Below are 19,296 nucleotides of genomic sequence, written 5' to 3'. Positions count from 1 at the left end.
TTGTAGTGCACACTTGGCCAATGCCCCCCTTTCCCACTCGCTCATGTAAATATTTTCCTATGATGGTGCGTATCTCTGTCCCATGGCCGTGCCTTCCAGCTGTAAGTAGCATTGATTGTCAAATTCAAAGAGAGGGGAGAAGAGACGGTGAGAAAGGGGGGAAGAAAGGGGGGAAGAAAAAAAAGAAAAACAAACAAAACACCTGGATCACCTGTATGGAGATAAGAAAAAACAGAAGAGAAAACAAACAAAAAAGAGCAACATAATAAACACAACACCATCACAATAAACTAGCTAACAGTAGATAACAGTAGATACTAAATATTACATGTTATTGTGCAGCACGCAAGATTGACAGCGCACAATGTGCTTTGAGGCAGCAGCCAAGAAAGGTGTAGTTTGTGTCTGTGAACACCTGTGTGCACACCTGTGTGGATCAGCATGCTTGTATTCAAAAGGTTTCTCCATGTAACGATCTGCTAGGGAGTGTGGGGAGCCATAGCCCCGTCCCCCAGGGCATGAAGCAGGTATGGAGGAGATCCAGGCCTCAGATATCCAGAGGCCCCAGAGTACGAGGACCCGAGGAGGACCACCACAGGGGCAACTGTGCCATCCTCCTGGGAAGAGCTGAGGAGAGCCCCAAACGAGAGGTCACCCAGCAGCCACGGAGCAGAGGCCAGAGGGGGTTGCAGTGACGTGCCCGCGGGCTCTGCCAGCAGCCAGCTGTGCCAGAGAGGACCAGGCCCAGAGGCCAGAGGCCTGAGGGTACCCCACCCCCCAGCACCTGTGGCCTGGCACCAGCCGGGCCACAGGTGCCAGGCCCTGCCAATCGGCCACCAGGAGTGAGTCGGTACATACATGAGCGCCCAGTCCCAGACACCAAGAACCACCAACACACCAATGTCTGAGGGCATCAGCCACCGGCAGGGAGTGTGGTGAGGGGAGATAGGCCCCCATACCTCGGAGAGCCCGAGATTCAAAGTCATTGTTGGTAAGGTAGAGTTCCAACAGATGGAGAATTTCTGCGTTATCCGGGCGCTTGGTGTCCGGATAACGCAGGAAGAAGTTTTCCACCCCGCCAGTCCCATCTGTGTGTTGATGCTTGTTTAAAGACTGTGTATGTCAATTGTAAATAAAAACGATGGATTACCTGCAAGAAGTGGTATGTATCTTTTAAATAACTTGGATGCCTGTTGGAGAGAGATCAATGTATTGTGATTATTGCAATCCGAAACTATTGGTCTCGTCCATGTATCAGGTCGCTTGTGTATCTTAGGCAACAGATAGAATTGTCTCGACCTTGGATCGTCGGATCCTAATAAATAGTCCCGCTGTTTAGCTGAGATATACTTTTTATGGAAAAGCTGTCTGACGATTTGTCTTATTTGAAGCTGTACCACAGGTTGGATAGAGCTAGGAATATTTTTATAGTATTTTTCATCTTCCAATTGTCTATTTGCTTCCAGCCTATACTGCTGCTTGTCCATTAGAACTATTTTGGACCCTTTGTCTGCCGGCTTGATTACTATCTGTCTGTTATTTTGTAATTCTCTGATAGCGCATCAAGTCCTGGATGGTATCATACAATGTATACCACTCAGGTTCCCAGACCGAGGGAAGGATGAGGGGCTCCCTGAAAAAATAATCTTCTTTAAAGTAGTTTTGGTTAGGGTTAGGCATTCATTTTTGATGGTTAGAGTTAGGGTAAAGGGCTCAGGAAAGCATTATGTCAATGGGATGTCACCAGGAGGATAGCAAACCAGACGTGTGTGTATATGTGTGTACCGTGCGCACACTTACCATCCAGCATACGCGTACATCCCAGAGTAGAAAGCCAGTGGCATACCAGAGAGCTGCACATTACTCAGGTCAAAGGCATTCTCAAAGTGTCTGGTCTCTCCTGCAATCATGCACACACATCAACTGCCACACTTGCCGTATTGTGCAAGATGTCTTGATGCATTCTCAATCATCCAGGAAAGTAAATTTCCAAAAGTTGATTCTGGTCATCTGGACGTAGCGTCACTCATCCAGGTGACTTCTTCAGTCTCAGCTGACTGCAGCTTTCCCCAATCTTATAAACAGTACATTTGCATAATGTTTATAAGATTGGGGAAAGCTGCAGTCAGCTGAGACTGAAGAAGTCACCTGGATGAGTGACGAAATGTTTCTCCCACAAAACGCTACGTCCAGATGAACAGAATCAACTTTTGGGGAAAAAAAATATTGTGCAAGATCCTTGAACCACCCCTCATTTCCTTATATTTTGTTTAACACTGACCTATGAGTCCTTCAAGCATAAAAACACCATTACAAAGCACTATTTCAAATTTTCCTGGCAAAATATTAAGAAATGAGGGCTTGCTCAAAACCCAATACTGTACATTTAGGTGCATTGATGGGTTATTTCTGTATTTTCTATGTTGAATTCTTAAATCAGTTTAATATCTTTAACAATTGCAATCACAGAAATGATCACAAAGCTCTCTGTATACCTGAGGGCTACTGGAGACACTGGCCTCTCTACATGAACTCCATGGTTGAGTTATTACATTAATTGCAATAATTCAACATCAGCTGTGCAAATGTAGATTTATTTTTTACAATGTGAAAGCTGGAGGTTGCCTTCTGCAGAGGCTTCAGGAGTACGGTGCTTCATTATCTCTGTGCACAAATGACTCAGTAATTACCTTTTGCGTGTCAATCAGTAATTCGTTTTCTGAAATTCGTTTTCTGAAGTTAATTAAGAAATTTCTTTGAATTAATAATTTGTTCACATTAGGAAAATGCTGAGTTAAACAGCCCAAAAGTATAATCAAGTTATTAAAAGTATAATTAATTTAAAGGTCAAATTCATGAAGAAGATTTATTTAATTTATTAAATATGCATATATGAGTTGCAATCTGGGCTTACATTACAGACAGAGTGAAAAAGATGGATGGAGGCAGCACAGATCCTCTGCTGCTAACATCTTTGTGTGCAACACTTGTTGTGCTTCTGTGCTTGCTCAAGGGACAGTTTTGGATTTCTCTTCATAATATATTCAGTTGTTATCTTTTTTATATTTAAGGTGACTTATGTTATTATTTGGAGACATATCAATAAAACTAAGATAAATTGAATAAATACAACAGATCGTGTGTAGTCCAGGGCTTGGAAGAACATTATATACATAATATGTACTATATAACTTTACTGTTTTAAGGAATGAATGCAAAGAGCGCTTACTGACACATACAGTATTGCTTCAGAGAAACATTTTAGATTAATAACATTTTAAAGTACAGCAAAGTCTGCAGTTGAGAGGAAGACAGAAACTCCACCTCTAAAATCCTGCTGTGCGGACACCAATAAATGCTCGACCTGTAGCATGCTGTGAGCAGGTGTGTATGACACGCAGGATTCATGTTGAACCACGTGCAGCTGAACACTGTGTGCAACCCAGAACACTCAGAGTTTTGGTGGTGGTACGTGTGCAGTGCTAGAGAGGTGTTACTGATGATACCTTTAAAGAGCTGGTACATGCCTGGCACTATTATGATGGCAATGGCCAGCAGCTTGCTGACAGTGAGGAAGATCTGAATCCTGGCTGTCCACGTTACGCTCATACTGTTCAGGTATATAACAGATGCTGCAGAGAGAGGGAACCATGTCAAGCAGTCATACAGTGTTTGTGACCATATTGAAGGCTCTCCATCAACAGAAAAGTCTAAGCTAGTCATATCACATTATCACATTTAGTAAGTGGGATTACTTTCTATGTAGTGACTAAAGATCAGATGTCCCTGAATGTTGTTTTCTGTGCTAACGTCAGTCACAACCTGTGCCTTACAAGAAACCAGTTCAGAATTGAAGGAAAAATTTTGTAAGCTTTTTGATACACAGATGCCTTTAGCTACATTTGGGCGTGGGGGGCATTTGTTTTTGTCAAAACGTGTTTATATTATATTATATTATAATAATTATATAATATACAAATATATCAAGTGGTGTCTTTTCAGTCTTCCACTTCACTCCAGCTCACCCTGTACTGGGTTACTTGGGCCCCTCAGCCTTGTATCCCACTGACAGGCCTTCAGAAGAGAAAGCAGAGTTGGAGGACCAGGGTCCCTGAGGTAGTTAAATTACTACTTGGTGGCAGAAGCTCTGCATTGGATGAGATTCACACTGAGTTCCTCTATGTTTTTGGACTCTCTTGCATTGAGTGGAGAACTGAGGTGGAGTCTCTGTATTGGCAAACTGTGGTTACAATTACCATCTTTAAGAAATATCCCCTTTCGAGGATATTTAATGTGCGTCAGCATTTTTTCTAACCATTCTACAAATGTTTTGTTCGTTTGGAGAAGGTATCTGACTGCATCCGTCAAGGTATCCTGTGGCAGGTGCTACAGGAGTATGGGGTACCTGACCCACTGTTCCAAGCCATTGTGCAACTACAGCGAGAGCTCGGAAGGTCGCTTTGTTGGAAATAAGTTGGACTAATTTGCACTGGGTGCTGGACGGCACTAAGGCATTTCTGTGTCACCGATTATGTTCAGAATTTCTATGGACAGAAATTCTAGTTGGAGCCAAATTATGGAAGGCTTCAACTTTGGTGGCCTCATCTCTGCTTTTAGTGGCTAAAGTAGTTCTGCTGGCTTCATCAGAAATAGAGCCAATACCCCTCTGCAATGACAGGAACCAGTTAAGGTGGCTCGACCATCTGCCTAGCACCCTCCCTGACTGGCCTCAAGATAGACCCAAGACATGCTAGAGACATTACATCTCTCGGCTAGACTGACAAAGCCCTGATGTTCCCTCAGATAAATGAGAAGGATCAACTAATTCACTCAGCTAATCCTTTAGTTGGGAAACCATGATGTGATTATTTATTCCATCAATAATTTGTTGTGTTGACAAAACAAATTATACTTTATGTTCAAACATTTATGATATAAACAAAATGTCCTACTTTTGACAGAATTCAAACTCAGTTATTTACAGTGCTGAACGTGGGAAAGTTTGGCGGAATATGAGAAACTGAGCAACTATCAGTGTGTATAATCAGTGGCCCAGTTTAAAATGCTCTGAAATGCTCATTCATGTGAATTTGCTATACTGGAGATTGTATTAGTATGTTGTGCCCTATGATTGTGTTTAGAAGGTTGATAAGCTGAGGATAGTCCTGGGTCTTTTTGTCAAACCCCTCTTCCTTCTCATGCACACTTCTGTCTTCTGCTATTTACCCGAGCTATTTACAACAATTCACTAAGATAACATCTGGGCATATTATAACACTCCTTATTACAGTAGCAAAGGTATATACTTAGGCCAATGGCTGTGGCCAGTTTGACAGCCAGGGGGGGGATACCACATGGCATGAACAGAGGTTCCAGGATGTACTGACCAAAGGCCAGAGAAATGACTGCCATGGCTGCAGGCCTGCAAGATGCAACCAAATATGTCAGTTTTTACATTAACATTAATTTATATAACCTTAGGTAACATTCATACGTCCATAAAAGATTATCACTTATGTTTCCAGCCTTGTAGAGTATTTTAGTCACCTTCAACTACAGCTTTGTTTCATTGTCTGCATCTTCACCTTTGGTGTCTCATCAAGTCATTACAGCAAAAAAGACATGGTTCTAGAGCTAGCACTGAAGGTGGTGACCAAAGTCAAAGCTAATACAAAGCAAATACATGACTTTGATTCATTGCAGCTGGACATGAAACAAAGAAATGCAGTAGTGGATATGGGAAAACAAGCATCTGTTAGATGGCAGCATATTTGTTATATTGTTATATTTGTTTTTGCGATATACATTTTTAAAAGCAAGTGAAACACAAAAGTCACAAAAATGAAATCAAAGGATCTCAGTTTGATGGGTTTTTAACCCAGCATAATACAGCTGATGCTGAAAGATCCAACATGACCTCATAGAAATTTATGAAATATGTGACATGACTTCTTAGAAAAAAATTACTTGGTGATGGTACATGTGTTAGATCATAAATAAGTAAAAAAAAAACAACAACGTTTACTTATACAGCACATTTCACAGACTCTGGTCTATTTAAAAGCTTTCTCCAATAAATATGATCGTGGTGATTTCCAAGCCGGCTTTCACATCCCGCTGTAAGTCCCGCTGTAGCAGGTATAACGATGGGAGTTTGTTTGTAATATCAGATGGGCAACTTCCTAGACATAACATTTCCATAATCACATCCTCATGTGTGCACAGCAGTGGGCTTGGTTTCAATATGAATGAAACAATACTGGCTAGTCCCAAAGGCTCAGCTTCTGGCTCATCTGTATTTCTCTCTTCATTTCCCACAGCAGTCACTGCAGCCGGGGAAATCGCTCTTTGTCCCCCTCATTCTTGTTTTCATTCTCTGCCTCCCTCTCTGTTCATTTCCCATGGTTTCCATTCAGTCCTTGTAGCCTGAGGGTAGCATAAGATTGTGCAGCTCCAAATAGCCAGTAGACTGGTTTGTACTGCTTCACCTTGTCTGTGTACACATCCACTTCCATAGAGCATTTTTTCAACTCTGTGGTACAAAGTAAACTTAGTGTCACATGCAGCCATTCAGCCTTTGCTCCCCACCAAACACAGTCTGAGAGATTATGTATACACCATTTTTTTTGTAAAATAGAGACTACACAATATTTGCAACACATTGGGTGACTAGAGGTGTACGAGTTGTTTTCTGCTCCTCCACCAATTACAGCAGCGATGACTTGTGTGATGGTGATGATGTAAAAGCCTGAGATTGAGAGAAATTATTTTTGTGTTGATGTTGTATAATCTAAACTAGAGCACCCAAATGCAATAATATATTTAATATAATAGAAATAACACTGTCATTTAAATTCATCTATAGCTTCTTGTCTTTTCTTCTTAAACTTTTTCATCACCTCCATACAACTTGTTGTATTTTGTGTTGAATAAGTCCCTGTAACTGTACAAACACATACAATTAGACAATTTATATAATCAGATTTATTGTCAACACGTGGTTACATGTGACACCCCGAGTCTAAACTTTCAATTCAGTTTAGTTTTATTTATACTATGTGGTCACTAATGAGCAACAGATCTGTAAATCAAACTGAAAGATAACACTTATAAAGATGTTATGGCAAAGGTCCCATCAGGGTTGATGAGTAACATCAGCTTCCTTTTTGAATCATGTTAATACTCACTTAAGTCCAATATTTGCTCTTGTTTAGCTTTGTTTTTGGTCTCCACCAACTACTGACCTGTCACTGACTGCATCTGTCTCTCTGTTTGCTGCCGAGTTAGGATTGTATTAAGGCTTTACACTGTTACAGAAAATAGCTGCTTACTGCTGGAACCAGTGACTCTTGCCACCACAAGCAACATCCTTTATATTATACTTTGTGACAAAAAACAATGATTTGTAGAGCTAAAGATTCAGACTTAATTTAAGGCAAAAAGCATTACCTTATAGCAATGAGATCAGCCCATAATCTTATAAAAGCCATCTGAGGTCCAAACGCTTCCATTATGTATGTGTAATGCCCACCAGACTTCTTAATGCATGTTCCCAGTTCAGCATAGGACAGGGCTCCTGCAGTGACAGAGGTGACATATTAATCCCTGCTCAGAAACAAGAGGCTAGATACATACCAGTCCCAGGACTGTTAAACTGTCTCAGAGGTGTACTCTTTCCCCTTTGTGTCCATGATTAGAGCAATGTATTATTGCGCAAGCTGCCTCAGTTCTGTAGCAACATTTTTGAGTGGAAAAAAGCATCACATTTATCCATCTCAGTACAGGCTTGGCAACAGCCATTAGGTATCAGGTGCAGTGGGTCCTGGGTTCCTTCTGGTGCATGACAGTACCCGGCCTCATGTGGCGGGAGCATGCAGGCAATTCCTGGAGAATAAAGGAATTGATACCACTGACGTGACTGACCCATGCTTGCCTGAAATAAAAATCCATACAACACCTCTGGAAAGTTATGTTTCGGTCCATCTGACACCATCGGGTTGCACCTCAGACTGCAATTCAGACCTGGTGTTCTTTGTTCACTGCATTTAGGTTTACTCTCCCCTGTGCTGTAATTATGTTTCATTCTAGTCAGCTGTGTCCTCATGTGTCTCCACTTCCCCTGATCACCTCATGTGTGTATTTAGTCCTCAGTCTTGCTGTGTTCAGTGTCGCGTCGTCTGTGTTCTCACCTCCATGTTTTCACGGTCAGTCTTTGCAGTGATCATCATAGTCTCTGAGTCTTCTTAGTTTGTCACAGTATTAGTTTTCCCAGTTTAGTTATAGTCTAGTTTAGTCACGCTATCCCTGCTTTGTTTGTACACTTTGTCTTCAGCCATAATAAAGGCTCGCTTTCTGTTAAGTTCACTCCCGTCTACTCACTTGTGTACGCACCTGGGTCCATCACACACACCACCGCACGGCCTGTCTCCGCAGACCGTGACATCAACCATCAGCGGAGCGGGGGTGGTGGCTTACCGGGCTTAAGCCCGGATCATTTTTTCATTTTTTACACTCTTTTGGAGTGTAATTTGTTAGTTAGATGCCTGCCTGACAACTGTATAAAACAACACATGAAGCACAGAGCGTACCGTCGTAGATTCCCCCTAATTTTGGTATGATCTGAGCTCGGGCACTAGACGACTGAGCACTAGTGATGGGATTTCCGGCTCTTTTTAGAGAGCCGGCTCTTTTGGCTCCGAACCGGCTCTTCAGGTTGTTTTGTTGCTTTAATTAATTTATTATTGACAACAATATAAAATTGTGCAAAAAAGGAATTACTAATGTAAAAAAAAAGTGGTTTTATTTATATATGTTTATATATAAATATATGCGGTGGCCCCTAGAGACAAAACACGTACGAACTCCAAAACACATTTCTAGCGTTAACTGAACTTCCAAAACAGAGCTACTAGATCACTTAAATTACACAATTGAAAGCATATGTGAGAGCCAGTTCTCTAAAAAGAGTCAAAAATGACTCCAAGGTTCCTCACAGTGTTACTGGAGGCCAAGGTAATGCCATCCAGAGTAAGAATCTGGTTAGATACCATATTTCTAAGCTTTTCAGGGCCGAGTACAATAACCTCAGTTTGATCTGAATTAAGAAGCAGAAAGTTAGTGGCCATCCAGGTCTTTATGTCTTTAACACATTCCTGCAGTTTAACTAATTGGTGTGTGTTATCTGGCTTCATGGACAGATAGAGCTGGGTGTCATCTGCATAGCAGTGTAAATGTATGCTATGTCTTCTAATGATGCTGCCTAGGGGAAGCATGTATAATGTAAACAGAATTGGTCCTAGCACTGAACCCTGTGGAACTCCATAATTAACCTCAGTGTGTGAAGAGGACTCTCCATTTACATGCACAAACTGGAGTCTATTAGATAGATATGATACAAACCACTGCAGCACAGTACCTGTAATACCTACAGCATGTTCTAATCGCTCTAATAGGATATTATGGTCGACGGTATCAAACGCTGCACTGAGGTCTAGCAGGACAAGCACAGAGATGAGTCCACTGTCAGAGGCCATAAGAAGATCACTTGTAACCTTCACTAAAGCTGTTTCTGTGCTGTGATGAACTCTGAAACCTGACTGAAACCAGGGGCGATTTTAGCCCAGTTTTGGAGGTGCTTCAGCACCCCCAAAATGAATCAAAGCACCCCCAAAGATGTCTTACTTTTTTTGAAAATATTTGCTGTTTGTAGGACACACTACTAAAAGTATAAAAAGGATACAGTACTTAATTGAGATGGAACATTTTAACAACAAAAGTATAGATAACCCCTCCCCCCTCCCAAAATGGTTTGTTCCAGCTCGGCTCTCTCCTACTTGTTTTAGCACCGTTGCTTTCAAACCCACTGCGGTCTTTCGCTACTCAGGTTAAACATATATAAGTCACTTAGATAACTTAAAAATGTTATTGTTTGGCTTTTTTTAGTATTTTATTTGTTCCTGAGTAAATCGGTTAGGCTGAGATTAAAGTTATAGTTTTTACACAGCTGAATAAACGTCAAGCAGACAGCTGATTATCAGAAGTGTGAGATGCTCGAGAATCCGGTGTCCCGTTATATTTTAGATAACAATGAGTTTATTAAACTTCACCGAAACAATCTGCAAATTTCATTCAAATTTAATAAACTATCATCTTGTCTTTATTTTTAGTTAGCACATACCTTAAACACTTAGAGCTGTAAGCTAGTGATAGTTATATGAGAGCAGATGCATGCTGGTGCAATAAGCTGTACGCTGTACATCCAATGGATGATGATCTGATTAGTCGACTAATTGCAAAAATAATCGGTGACTAATCGACTATCAAAATAATCGTTTGTGGCAGCCCTAGTTGAAAACGTGTTTTCTGACGATGTTTGCTCTGTAGTAAAATTAGCGATATTTGACTGCCCTGTTGATCTCATTGAAATGTATACAGCCTATTTAAAATCTAAAACTTAACATTGTCCATAGCCTGCTGTTGTTACCACTGTCCTGTTTGAAATGTAATAAGAGAAACTGGTTATTTTGCCATATGTGCATGTGCCGATATTGAACCCAAGGTACTAACTAACTAACTGACTGGATGCCCATTAACCTTATAACTCCTGTTGTGTGTGTGTGTGTGTGTGTGTGTGTGTGTACAGATTGTCAGTCCAAAGAGGGAGAGAGGAAAGAGGGGAACATGAGGACAAAGTACAAGATCAGGAAGTACCAGGTAAGAAAACAGACAGGGAGTACTAAAAGGCAAAACAGTAACTGTTTAACTGGCAAAGAAAAAGAAAGACAAACAACTAATACAAACAACTCATACAATCTGGAAGTTGTGTTCTCCCTATATTAAAGCTGCTATACAGAATCTGCAAAACAAACTGGGTTGTCAGCCCTGGCACTGCATTACCATATTGAGCTTCAGTCAGAGGAAGTCACGGTTGCCAAAGACTTTATAAAGCTCAAGAGTGAGGCTGGTGCCATCCCAGATATGTTAACATTGTACAATCTTCTGGATAATCAGATCTTCCCCAAACTGAAAACTGTTATTCAGGTTGCCCTAACAAACCCAGTTAGCAGCTGTAGCTGTGAAAGGTCTTTTAGTGTCTTGAGTCAGCTCCATACCTGGCTGAGAAGGACCATGGGTCAAAGCAGACTCCAGCACCTGGCTGTGATGCCAGTTGAGAAAGAGATGCGTGAGAGACTTGACCACCAAAATGTGATAGACAGATTTACCAACCTCAAGGTGAGGCGACATAGGTTAAAAGAAAAGAAAAAATCTGCAGAGCCATAGTAGTATCTGCAGTAAAGATCTTTTCATACATTGTATATATTGTACCAAAGGCCAAGTGTCTCCATTTTCTAATAATATTTTGTATATTTCAAGGACTCTTCTATTTTTGGAGTGTATTTTTTATGTATCTGTATTGTATTATACATACACTTTAGAAGTGAATCTCTGTCCAAAAAATGCACACAGTTTACTTTTTACTCACTATGAGCATCATTTATCATTTTTCCCCAGTAATTAAGGTTAGGATATGTATTTTTTTTTTAAATTCCAATCCATTCTTCTTCGGCAGCATTTTAATAACCTTGATCAGATTTGATGGTTTTGTTACAGACTTTTCAAAAAAGTGTTTTGCTATTCTTTCAAAAATGTGGGGATTAAATTGTGTTAAAATGTACAAAACAGTGATGTCATGTTTTGTGACGAGGACCCAGGCACAGAGAGACTTGATGAATTTAAGAAACTTATGATTTAATAAAGAAATTTGCAGACTTGCACAGAGATGGTAAAATTATGATGACTGATAATGGAGATGAAGACAACAGATGATGAGGACAGGGAGGAACAGGGGTTTAAATGCACCAAGGAGGCAGTCAGACAGAACTCGGGACAACTGGAGGCATTTATGGATGCAGGGACTGACAGAGACGGGGAAGAAGTCTTATTGTGATGAGTAAAGTTTACCTTGCCTGGATGGGCAGCTCTCTGGGTGCTCAGCACCCCCAAAGCTCTGATCCTAGAATCGCCCCTGACTGAAACTCTTCAAATAAGCCATTCCTCTGCAGATGATCTGTTAGCTGTTTGACAACTACTCTTTCAAGGATGTTTGATATGAAAGGAAGGTTGAAGATTGGCCTATAATTAGCTAAGACTGCTGGGTCTAGAGATGGCTTTTTGAGTAAAGGTTTAACTACACCCAGCTTGAAGGCCTGTGGTACATAGCCGATTATTAGAGATAGGTTGATCATATTTAAGATCGAAGAATTAATTAATGGCAGGACTTCTTTGAGCAGTTTTGTAGGAATGGGGTCTAAAAGACACGTTGATGGTTTGGAGGAAGTAATTATTGAAGATAACTCAGAAAGATCAATTGGAGAAAAAGAGTCAAACTTAACATCAATGGTACTAAGAGTAGCTGTAGATAATATTACATCTGTGGGATGATTATTGGTAATTTTTTCTCTAATGATAAAAATTTTATTTGTGAAGAAGTTCATGAAGTCATTACTAGTTAACGTTAAAGGGATGGTTGGCTCAACAGAGCTCTGACTGTTTGTCAGCCTGGCTACAGTGCTGAAGAGAAACCTGGGGTTGTTCTTATTTTCTTCAATCAGTGACGAATAGTAAGATGTTCTGGCTTTGCGGAGGGCTTTCTTATAAAGCAACAAATGATTTCTCCAGGCTAAATGATGATCCACTAAATTTGTGACACGCCATTTCCTCTCCAGATTACGAGTCATCTGCTTTAGGGTACGTGTTTGAGAATTATACCACGGAGTCAGGTACTTCTGATTAGAGACCTTAGTTTTCACTGGAGCTACAGTATCCAGAGTCGTATGTAGTGAGGAGGTGAAATTATTAACAAGATAATCGACCTCTGTTGGAGTAGTGTTCAGATAGCTGCTCTGCTCTATGTTGGTACAGGATATTGACGATGATAACAGTGGGTGGATTATATTCTTAAACTTAGTTACAGCCAATGTTCCCTCTTATTTTTCATGTGTCTGAGCGAACACAAACTCCCTGAGCGTCCCTTGGACCACTGTGAGCAACAGCAGACGTGTGCGCTGTGGTCATGCCAGCATCGAATCCATCCAAGTTACATGTTTATTAAAGTAATCAGATTACAGCATTTACATTTATGTTAGACTACTTTTAACTAACTGCTTTAGCCCACTTACAATGAAAATGTAAAAAAATCTTGTTCATGACCTGTGTAGCATGTTAACACTATTGGAAGTAAAAATAACTTGAACTCCAATTTTGAAAACACAACTTTCTTTTTTTTTCTACAAAGCTCTGACTTGTATTATGAGTCTGTGGTCTGTGGTCTGGGAGAGAGTCTGTAACTCTCTGTCTGCAAAATACAGTATATAAAGACCAATGTTGGGCAATTAATTATATAGTTCTTCAAAAAAGTAACTGAGTTATGCAAACAACAACGTTTTTGCAGCTGTTTACCTAAAAATGCAGCCAAGGCGTTTTTTTAAATAAACATTTCAAACTATTTACAGAACAATCAGCTGTTCTGCATCAAATCTGATGCCACACAAATTATTTGTGCCACTCCAAAAAATAATTTGTGTCCACTATGAGATGAAGGAGAACAACAGCCTGATACCTGCAGGCCTGACAGCAGCAGATGTATCACTGCTGTAACACCTGTAACATTCAGCAGTCGCCTCATTGTTCTGACACACACAACAAAACTATTGACTACACTACACACTAACTACACACTAACTACACAAGATTTGTGCTAAACGTCTCAAATCTCTCACATCTCAAACACGCCGTCACTCCTAATACTTCCCCCTTCCTAAACAACTAAATGCCATGTTGCCATATCATTTTTTGATTGGTCGACATGGTACATTTTTCGACCAATAGGAAAGGCTGGGTTTTTTTTGGTGTTGTTTTTGCTCACAGACGGAGAGCGTTTTTGAGCATTTTCCTTATAAAACACTGTTTTTACCGTTTCTTCCTGCAGTAAATATAAACAATGACAGTATTCAGGAAGAAACCAAACATTGCTATGTGGAGTGAATAAATAAAAGTATATTTACGGTGGCCCCCCTGTGCTTGTTTCCAAAACCTTCTCTTCTGACTTTTTTCTCTTCCTTTCAGATCACTGGTGTTCTTTATTTTTCCCTCTTTCACTCTATTTCTCCATCTTTCCCTTTATGAGAAACTTTTTCTTCCACTCAGGCTGGCAGTTAATTTTTTCTCTCCTTCTTTTTTGATCATCCCTGTTCCTTCTCTTTCGTTCCTCTACTGACAGCTTCCCCTTTGCTATTTTAGCCTGAAATGTACCATTTTGTAATTACTATAATTTTTCTGAACCTTATGCTTTTATTCACAACACAATTATGCATTAAGCAATAGAAATGCTATCCGGCCATTAAGTTTGATGTCATTAGCCATTTCCAGGTCCAAACTCCGCTGCAGATCCCAAAGTCAAAGAAACTCTGCGACATCACTGAGAGTTACAAACTGTCTAAATTCTTTCATCTTTAATAAAATGATCAGTGTGGCTCTACCAGGTGTAACATCCAGGCATCCATGAAGACAGAATATATGAAATTTAACAGAGTTAGAAGTTAGATTGCTTGTTTCCACCTGAACATGATACACCAGCTCTTCTATCACTTCCAACATAAATGAAGACAGAAAACTAAACAGCAGTGACTTTTGTCAGGTTACTGAAGTTGGGCTAGCTGGTAAATAGTGATGTGCTACGTGATCGCTAGCGACACAGCTATGTTAGCATAACATAAACACAGTGAAGCTGGAGGATGAACGCTAACTTTTTTCCACTTGATAAAAGTTAACGTGAGGGTTCCTGATGGTTAGGCTGACAGTGATCACTGGCTGTTTTTAGGGGCTTGTCCAGATTAAATAGAACAAGATAAAAAGCATTAAACCATTTTAACAGCACAACAGGCTTAATAAACAGTTTGGGCACGGAAGCAGGATTCATACATCATCACTTAAAGAACAGCTCTTGGGGCACAGCTAGCTCAGTAGATGCCACATGATCGAAAGGTTGGGCGTTCAAATCCAACGAACAGAGGCTATCCTGGATCCGATCCTATCCTATCCTGCTCACTGCATCACTGAGTGAATGGGTTAAATGCAGAGGACTAAGCATTTTCCTACAGGATTAATAATGTATACATAAACAATGAGATTCAAGATAAGGCAAATTTGATAATATTCGACACGTCTGAAATGCAGAAATATCAGTAAAATACACAGGAAGTAATATATCTGAAATATTAGTAAAACATAACTTAATATAAATGGTGAACAGCACACTTTTGTGGCATTTGTCAACACCATTAGAAAAAGGGTCAACACCGTCAGACAAAATGGTGTTGATGGTGTTGACATCTGATGGTGTTGACAAAATACCTGACTTTCTCTCATAACACATGTTTATCTGACAGAAGCCATCTTGTTTTTCATCAGTTGCTTATGGCCTCTACAATCTACTTAAATGAAGCTCTTTTTACAACAAAAAATAATTAAATCTTGGATTATATCGACTTTGGTGTTGACACACTATGGTTGTGACACAGAGTTTTATCAGAAAGGTGTGCAATAAATGAAATAAAAACAAACAAATTATCACAGCAGTGACCTCATGGCATGTGTATCAAACAGGAAGTGGTAAAGGGGTCCTCAGAATGTAAGCTGCCCACAATAATTCCTGATTTTTTTGTACTTTTAAAAAAATCTGACAGTGTTGACAAAAACTCTGGACACGATTTTAATCACTTAAAAAATATATATAATATATATATATACCCCCCCAACCCCCGCCCCCTCCAGTTCTGCCGGAGCTTTCTTCATGTTAAAAAGACGTTTTTACTTCCTACTCGCTCAAAGAAGGTCATGCAATAGTTGTGGTGTTCATTATTACATGCAGTGTTGGGGAGTAACGGAATACATGTCCCGCCATTACGTATTTAAAATACAAAATATGAGTAACTGTATTCCGTTACAGTTACCGTTTAAAAAGGTGGTATTTAGAATACAGTTACTTTGTTGAAATAAATGGATTACACGGCGGTACTTCCCTGTTTCATATTGTGGCGGGTCAGGACTGTTTGGGTTTTGTTTGACAGCTACGTTCTGTTGTTCCAGGTGGCAGCGTTATGGTTGCCATGGTTACAGGGTGATGCTCTCGCTCTGCATGTTTCCTGGGTGAGAGAGCACCTTTTTGTTGTTGTTGTGCTTAGCTAATAGGCAGAATGCGGAATGTAGCTTCATGGGCAGTGTAGTCCGTGTTGCAGGGAGAATGGACTGCCATACACATTATGTGTCTGTGAGCGAGGGAGGGAGAAAAAGGAAAAGTACGAGCTGTCATCGAGCAGAAACGGGAGCTGGAAGCATGTAAATATAATAATAACCACTGCAGCCAAGAAGAGTGCCTGACGAGCCCAGTTGTAAGTAAGCTATTAAAACTCGACTGTACGCTTTGTTTGTGTTTTCCTCTGAAACAATAAGTTCTGTTGGAGCAGCCTTTCAACACCTCTCTCTGTCTCTCGCAAGCAGAGTTGACCCACACAACAAAGTAAAGCTAGTTTTCGGCTACGAGCCCGACACGGAACCCGTATTAGCCAGAGGTCCCTTTACTACGGTTCGGAGCCGCGGACCTTCAGTAACAGTAATAAATCACAGCAATAGTACATTCATGTAGTTGTAAAATGCATGATAATATGTTAAGTAATCCAAAGTATTCAGAATACGTTACTCTCATTGAGTAACGTAACGGAATACGTTACAGAATACATTTTGGGGCATGTATTCTGTGATCTGTAATGGAATACATTTTTAAAGTAACCTTCCCAACACTGATTACATGTCAGGATGATTGGCTAATATGTCCTGTGGTTAATGATCAAATCAGAATTGATACATCTCGTAAGTTCTGGTGGTTTTTAAGTTCACTGAGAGTCTGAAAAATTACATAATTCAAGTGTTATCTTTCTCAAAGAAACCAAGCAATTATGTATATTCACATATTGCACAAGGTAACAAACCCACGAGCACATCTGTCATTTTCTTTCAAAGATTTGAAAATGAATTGAGAAATCATTAGTGCACAGAATTAAAGCTGAACACAATTAAAACCAGGAAGTGAAGGATTGCCCAACTGTTGAAGGTGGAGCCAGGAGAGCCCCCGGGCAGAGGTTTTGTCTGTGTTCGCCCATGTCCATCTCTGTTGACCTCTGGCCTGCATGTGCGTTAGGTAAAGACTGCAGTGGAGCTTCAGCTCTCCTTTGTTGGACTTGCACTGCTGTGGATATTCAACAACAGATTCTGCTCTTCTCCAGTGTTTTTTTTTTTTTTTTGTCTTTTTGTTCCCAATAAGACTGACCAGTCAGAACTGAATTCAGGATTAGACTGCTGACCTGATTAAACAGCCTGTAGGCATAGCACATCCTCTGTGTAACATGACAGACACCACATTTTGGCATGGACATGAATGGCTGAACATGCAGATAACAGGCAGAAGTGCTGCTGTAAAGGTCCTTGGATTTCAATACTTGAGATAATCATTGACAGGAAATGAGTTATGTTCATGTGTAAAATGAGTTTGTCCATTTACATTTCTAGAAACTGTGCATAAATATGTCTGTAACTTCTAAACAGTCAGTGCAATGTTTTTGTTAAACCCTTCAATTAAACTGAAACTCTGTATTTCAATCACATCCTGACTGTTTGATTTGAAATCCACTGTGGTGCTGAACACAAAGCTACAAATACACATAGTTAGGTCCATATTTGTTGGAGCGAGACACAAAGTGTGAGAATATTCAGAATGAATCGCAGCATCACAGCAATCATGCAGGAAAAAGTTTTATAAGTGTTGATGCTGTGTGACTTTTACAGTCTCCAACAGTGAGTTATCAGGTCACTGTGTATGTGTAGCCATGTTTACAGCGATGGTGTGAAGCAGACTGAAGTTTGACTGAGACCCAAGTGAGTGAGTTCAGCCCTGATGGCTGCCATAAAACGTTACTCTGAAAAATTCAGCTCATGGTTTGAAGCAGATTTCTGTGGCTGTGAGATGAGCCTTTATATTAAAATCATCACTACACTTCTGATATTTGCATTAGTGAACTGTAAAATAGCAGCTTTAGCACAGAAGAAGCTTACTCGACGGTTTCAATACTGACAGTGTTTTTGGCAGTGATGGTTACATCTCTTCTTTTTTAATCTTACTTTATACAGAAAACAAATGATGGACTTCTGTTTGTTACTTTTCTGACTTCTTTTTATGTCTGTTGTTAAATCTCTACAGCCACAAACAGTTTTCTGAACCTCCACCAGTATATTACAAGAGCAGAACTCCTCTGCTCATATTCCAACTCACCAAAGAGGGACAGCACGCCACAGGCAATCCACACCAGCAGGGACACTCCCACACTGCCGGAGTGCTTCAGGATTCCCTTTGGTGAGATGAAGATCCCGGCTCCGATGATGGTCCCGATGATGATGGAGATGCCTCGGAGCAGGGTCACCTTCTTCCCCAGTTCTACCTTCCTGTCCTCACGCTTGAGTTCTGTCCCGTTTGAGGAAACTTTGTGTCCATTTGCTGCAGTTTCTCTGTGAGCAGATGCAGAGCTTCCAGTCATCTCTGTACACAGTGCCTACCACGCTTCTTCTCTTTATGAATGCTCTGTCTGTGACTGCAGACACCCCGTGTGGCTGAGGTTAGGTCTCTCAGTCTTTGTGACTGAAAGTTACAAAACTCTGAGTTAAGACTAAAGGCCAGGCAGGCCGCTCTCTCTATCTCTCTCTCCTCCCACCCACCAACCTCCACTCTGCCCTCCCTCTCTCACTTACGTCTCACTTTCCTGCCCGGCTGTCTACCCTTTGACATCACCAAACTTTTCTCTCCTTTCTTTCTTCTCTGCACTGCTGTCTCACCCTGAGTTTGCCTTCCTGCAGCCCCTCTTGTGTAAATCCTGGCTCACGTCAGTGAGATGTTGCTCTGTTGGGTAATCATGACACAGCGACCTGTTTTTCAACACAGACTCACCCGTTTCCTTATCTCCACTCCTTATCCAATTTCTCTTTTGTCTAATTTCCTCTTGTAATTCAACTTCCTCCTCTTTTTATTAACATGACGACACAGGTGTGTAACCTGCCCTGGGATGATTTCAATCGAGGCGAGCAGGTAAAACCAGCTTTCCTGGGACAGCAGCAACTTCAAAGAGCTATACAAACTGCTTTACTTCGAGGTGACCATGGTACTCAAGGGAACAGAAAATAAGGAAGTATTAG

At 40.6% G+C, this 19,296-nt stretch overlaps 1 protein-coding gene across 1 annotated transcript in view; it reads right to left on the bottom strand.

Annotated features, from left to right (window-relative positions):
- The window catches only part of slc7a11 (solute carrier family 7 member 11), a 39,734-nt gene extending 20,930 nt beyond the window's left edge, over nucleotides 1-18,804 (bottom strand). Inside the window, exons 1-5 of the mRNA XM_087845623.1 lie at nucleotides 18,383-18,804; nucleotides 7,450-7,576; nucleotides 5,307-5,422; nucleotides 3,507-3,632; nucleotides 1,801-1,900 (exon numbers count right to left, since the gene is read on the bottom strand). Coding sequence (XP_087701749.1) covers nucleotides 1,801-1,900; nucleotides 3,507-3,632; nucleotides 5,307-5,422; nucleotides 7,450-7,576; nucleotides 18,383-18,644 — 731 coding nt within the window. The 5' untranslated portion in view covers nucleotides 18,645-18,804. The remainder of the gene's footprint in view (nucleotides 1-1,800; nucleotides 1,901-3,506; nucleotides 3,633-5,306; nucleotides 5,423-7,449; nucleotides 7,577-18,382) is intronic.
- Nucleotides 18,805-19,296: the final 492 nt, after the last annotated feature.

The sequence above is a fragment of the Neolamprologus brichardi genome, chromosome 2 (genome assembly GCF_056152115.1).
Source record: "Neolamprologus brichardi isolate AB-2024 chromosome 2, ASM5615211v1, whole genome shotgun sequence".
Classification (NCBI taxonomy): Eukaryota; Metazoa; Chordata; class Actinopteri; order Cichliformes; family Cichlidae; genus Neolamprologus; species Neolamprologus brichardi.
Note: the sequence above shows the minus strand (reverse complement) of the source record. Positions and strands in the feature narration are given on the sequence as shown.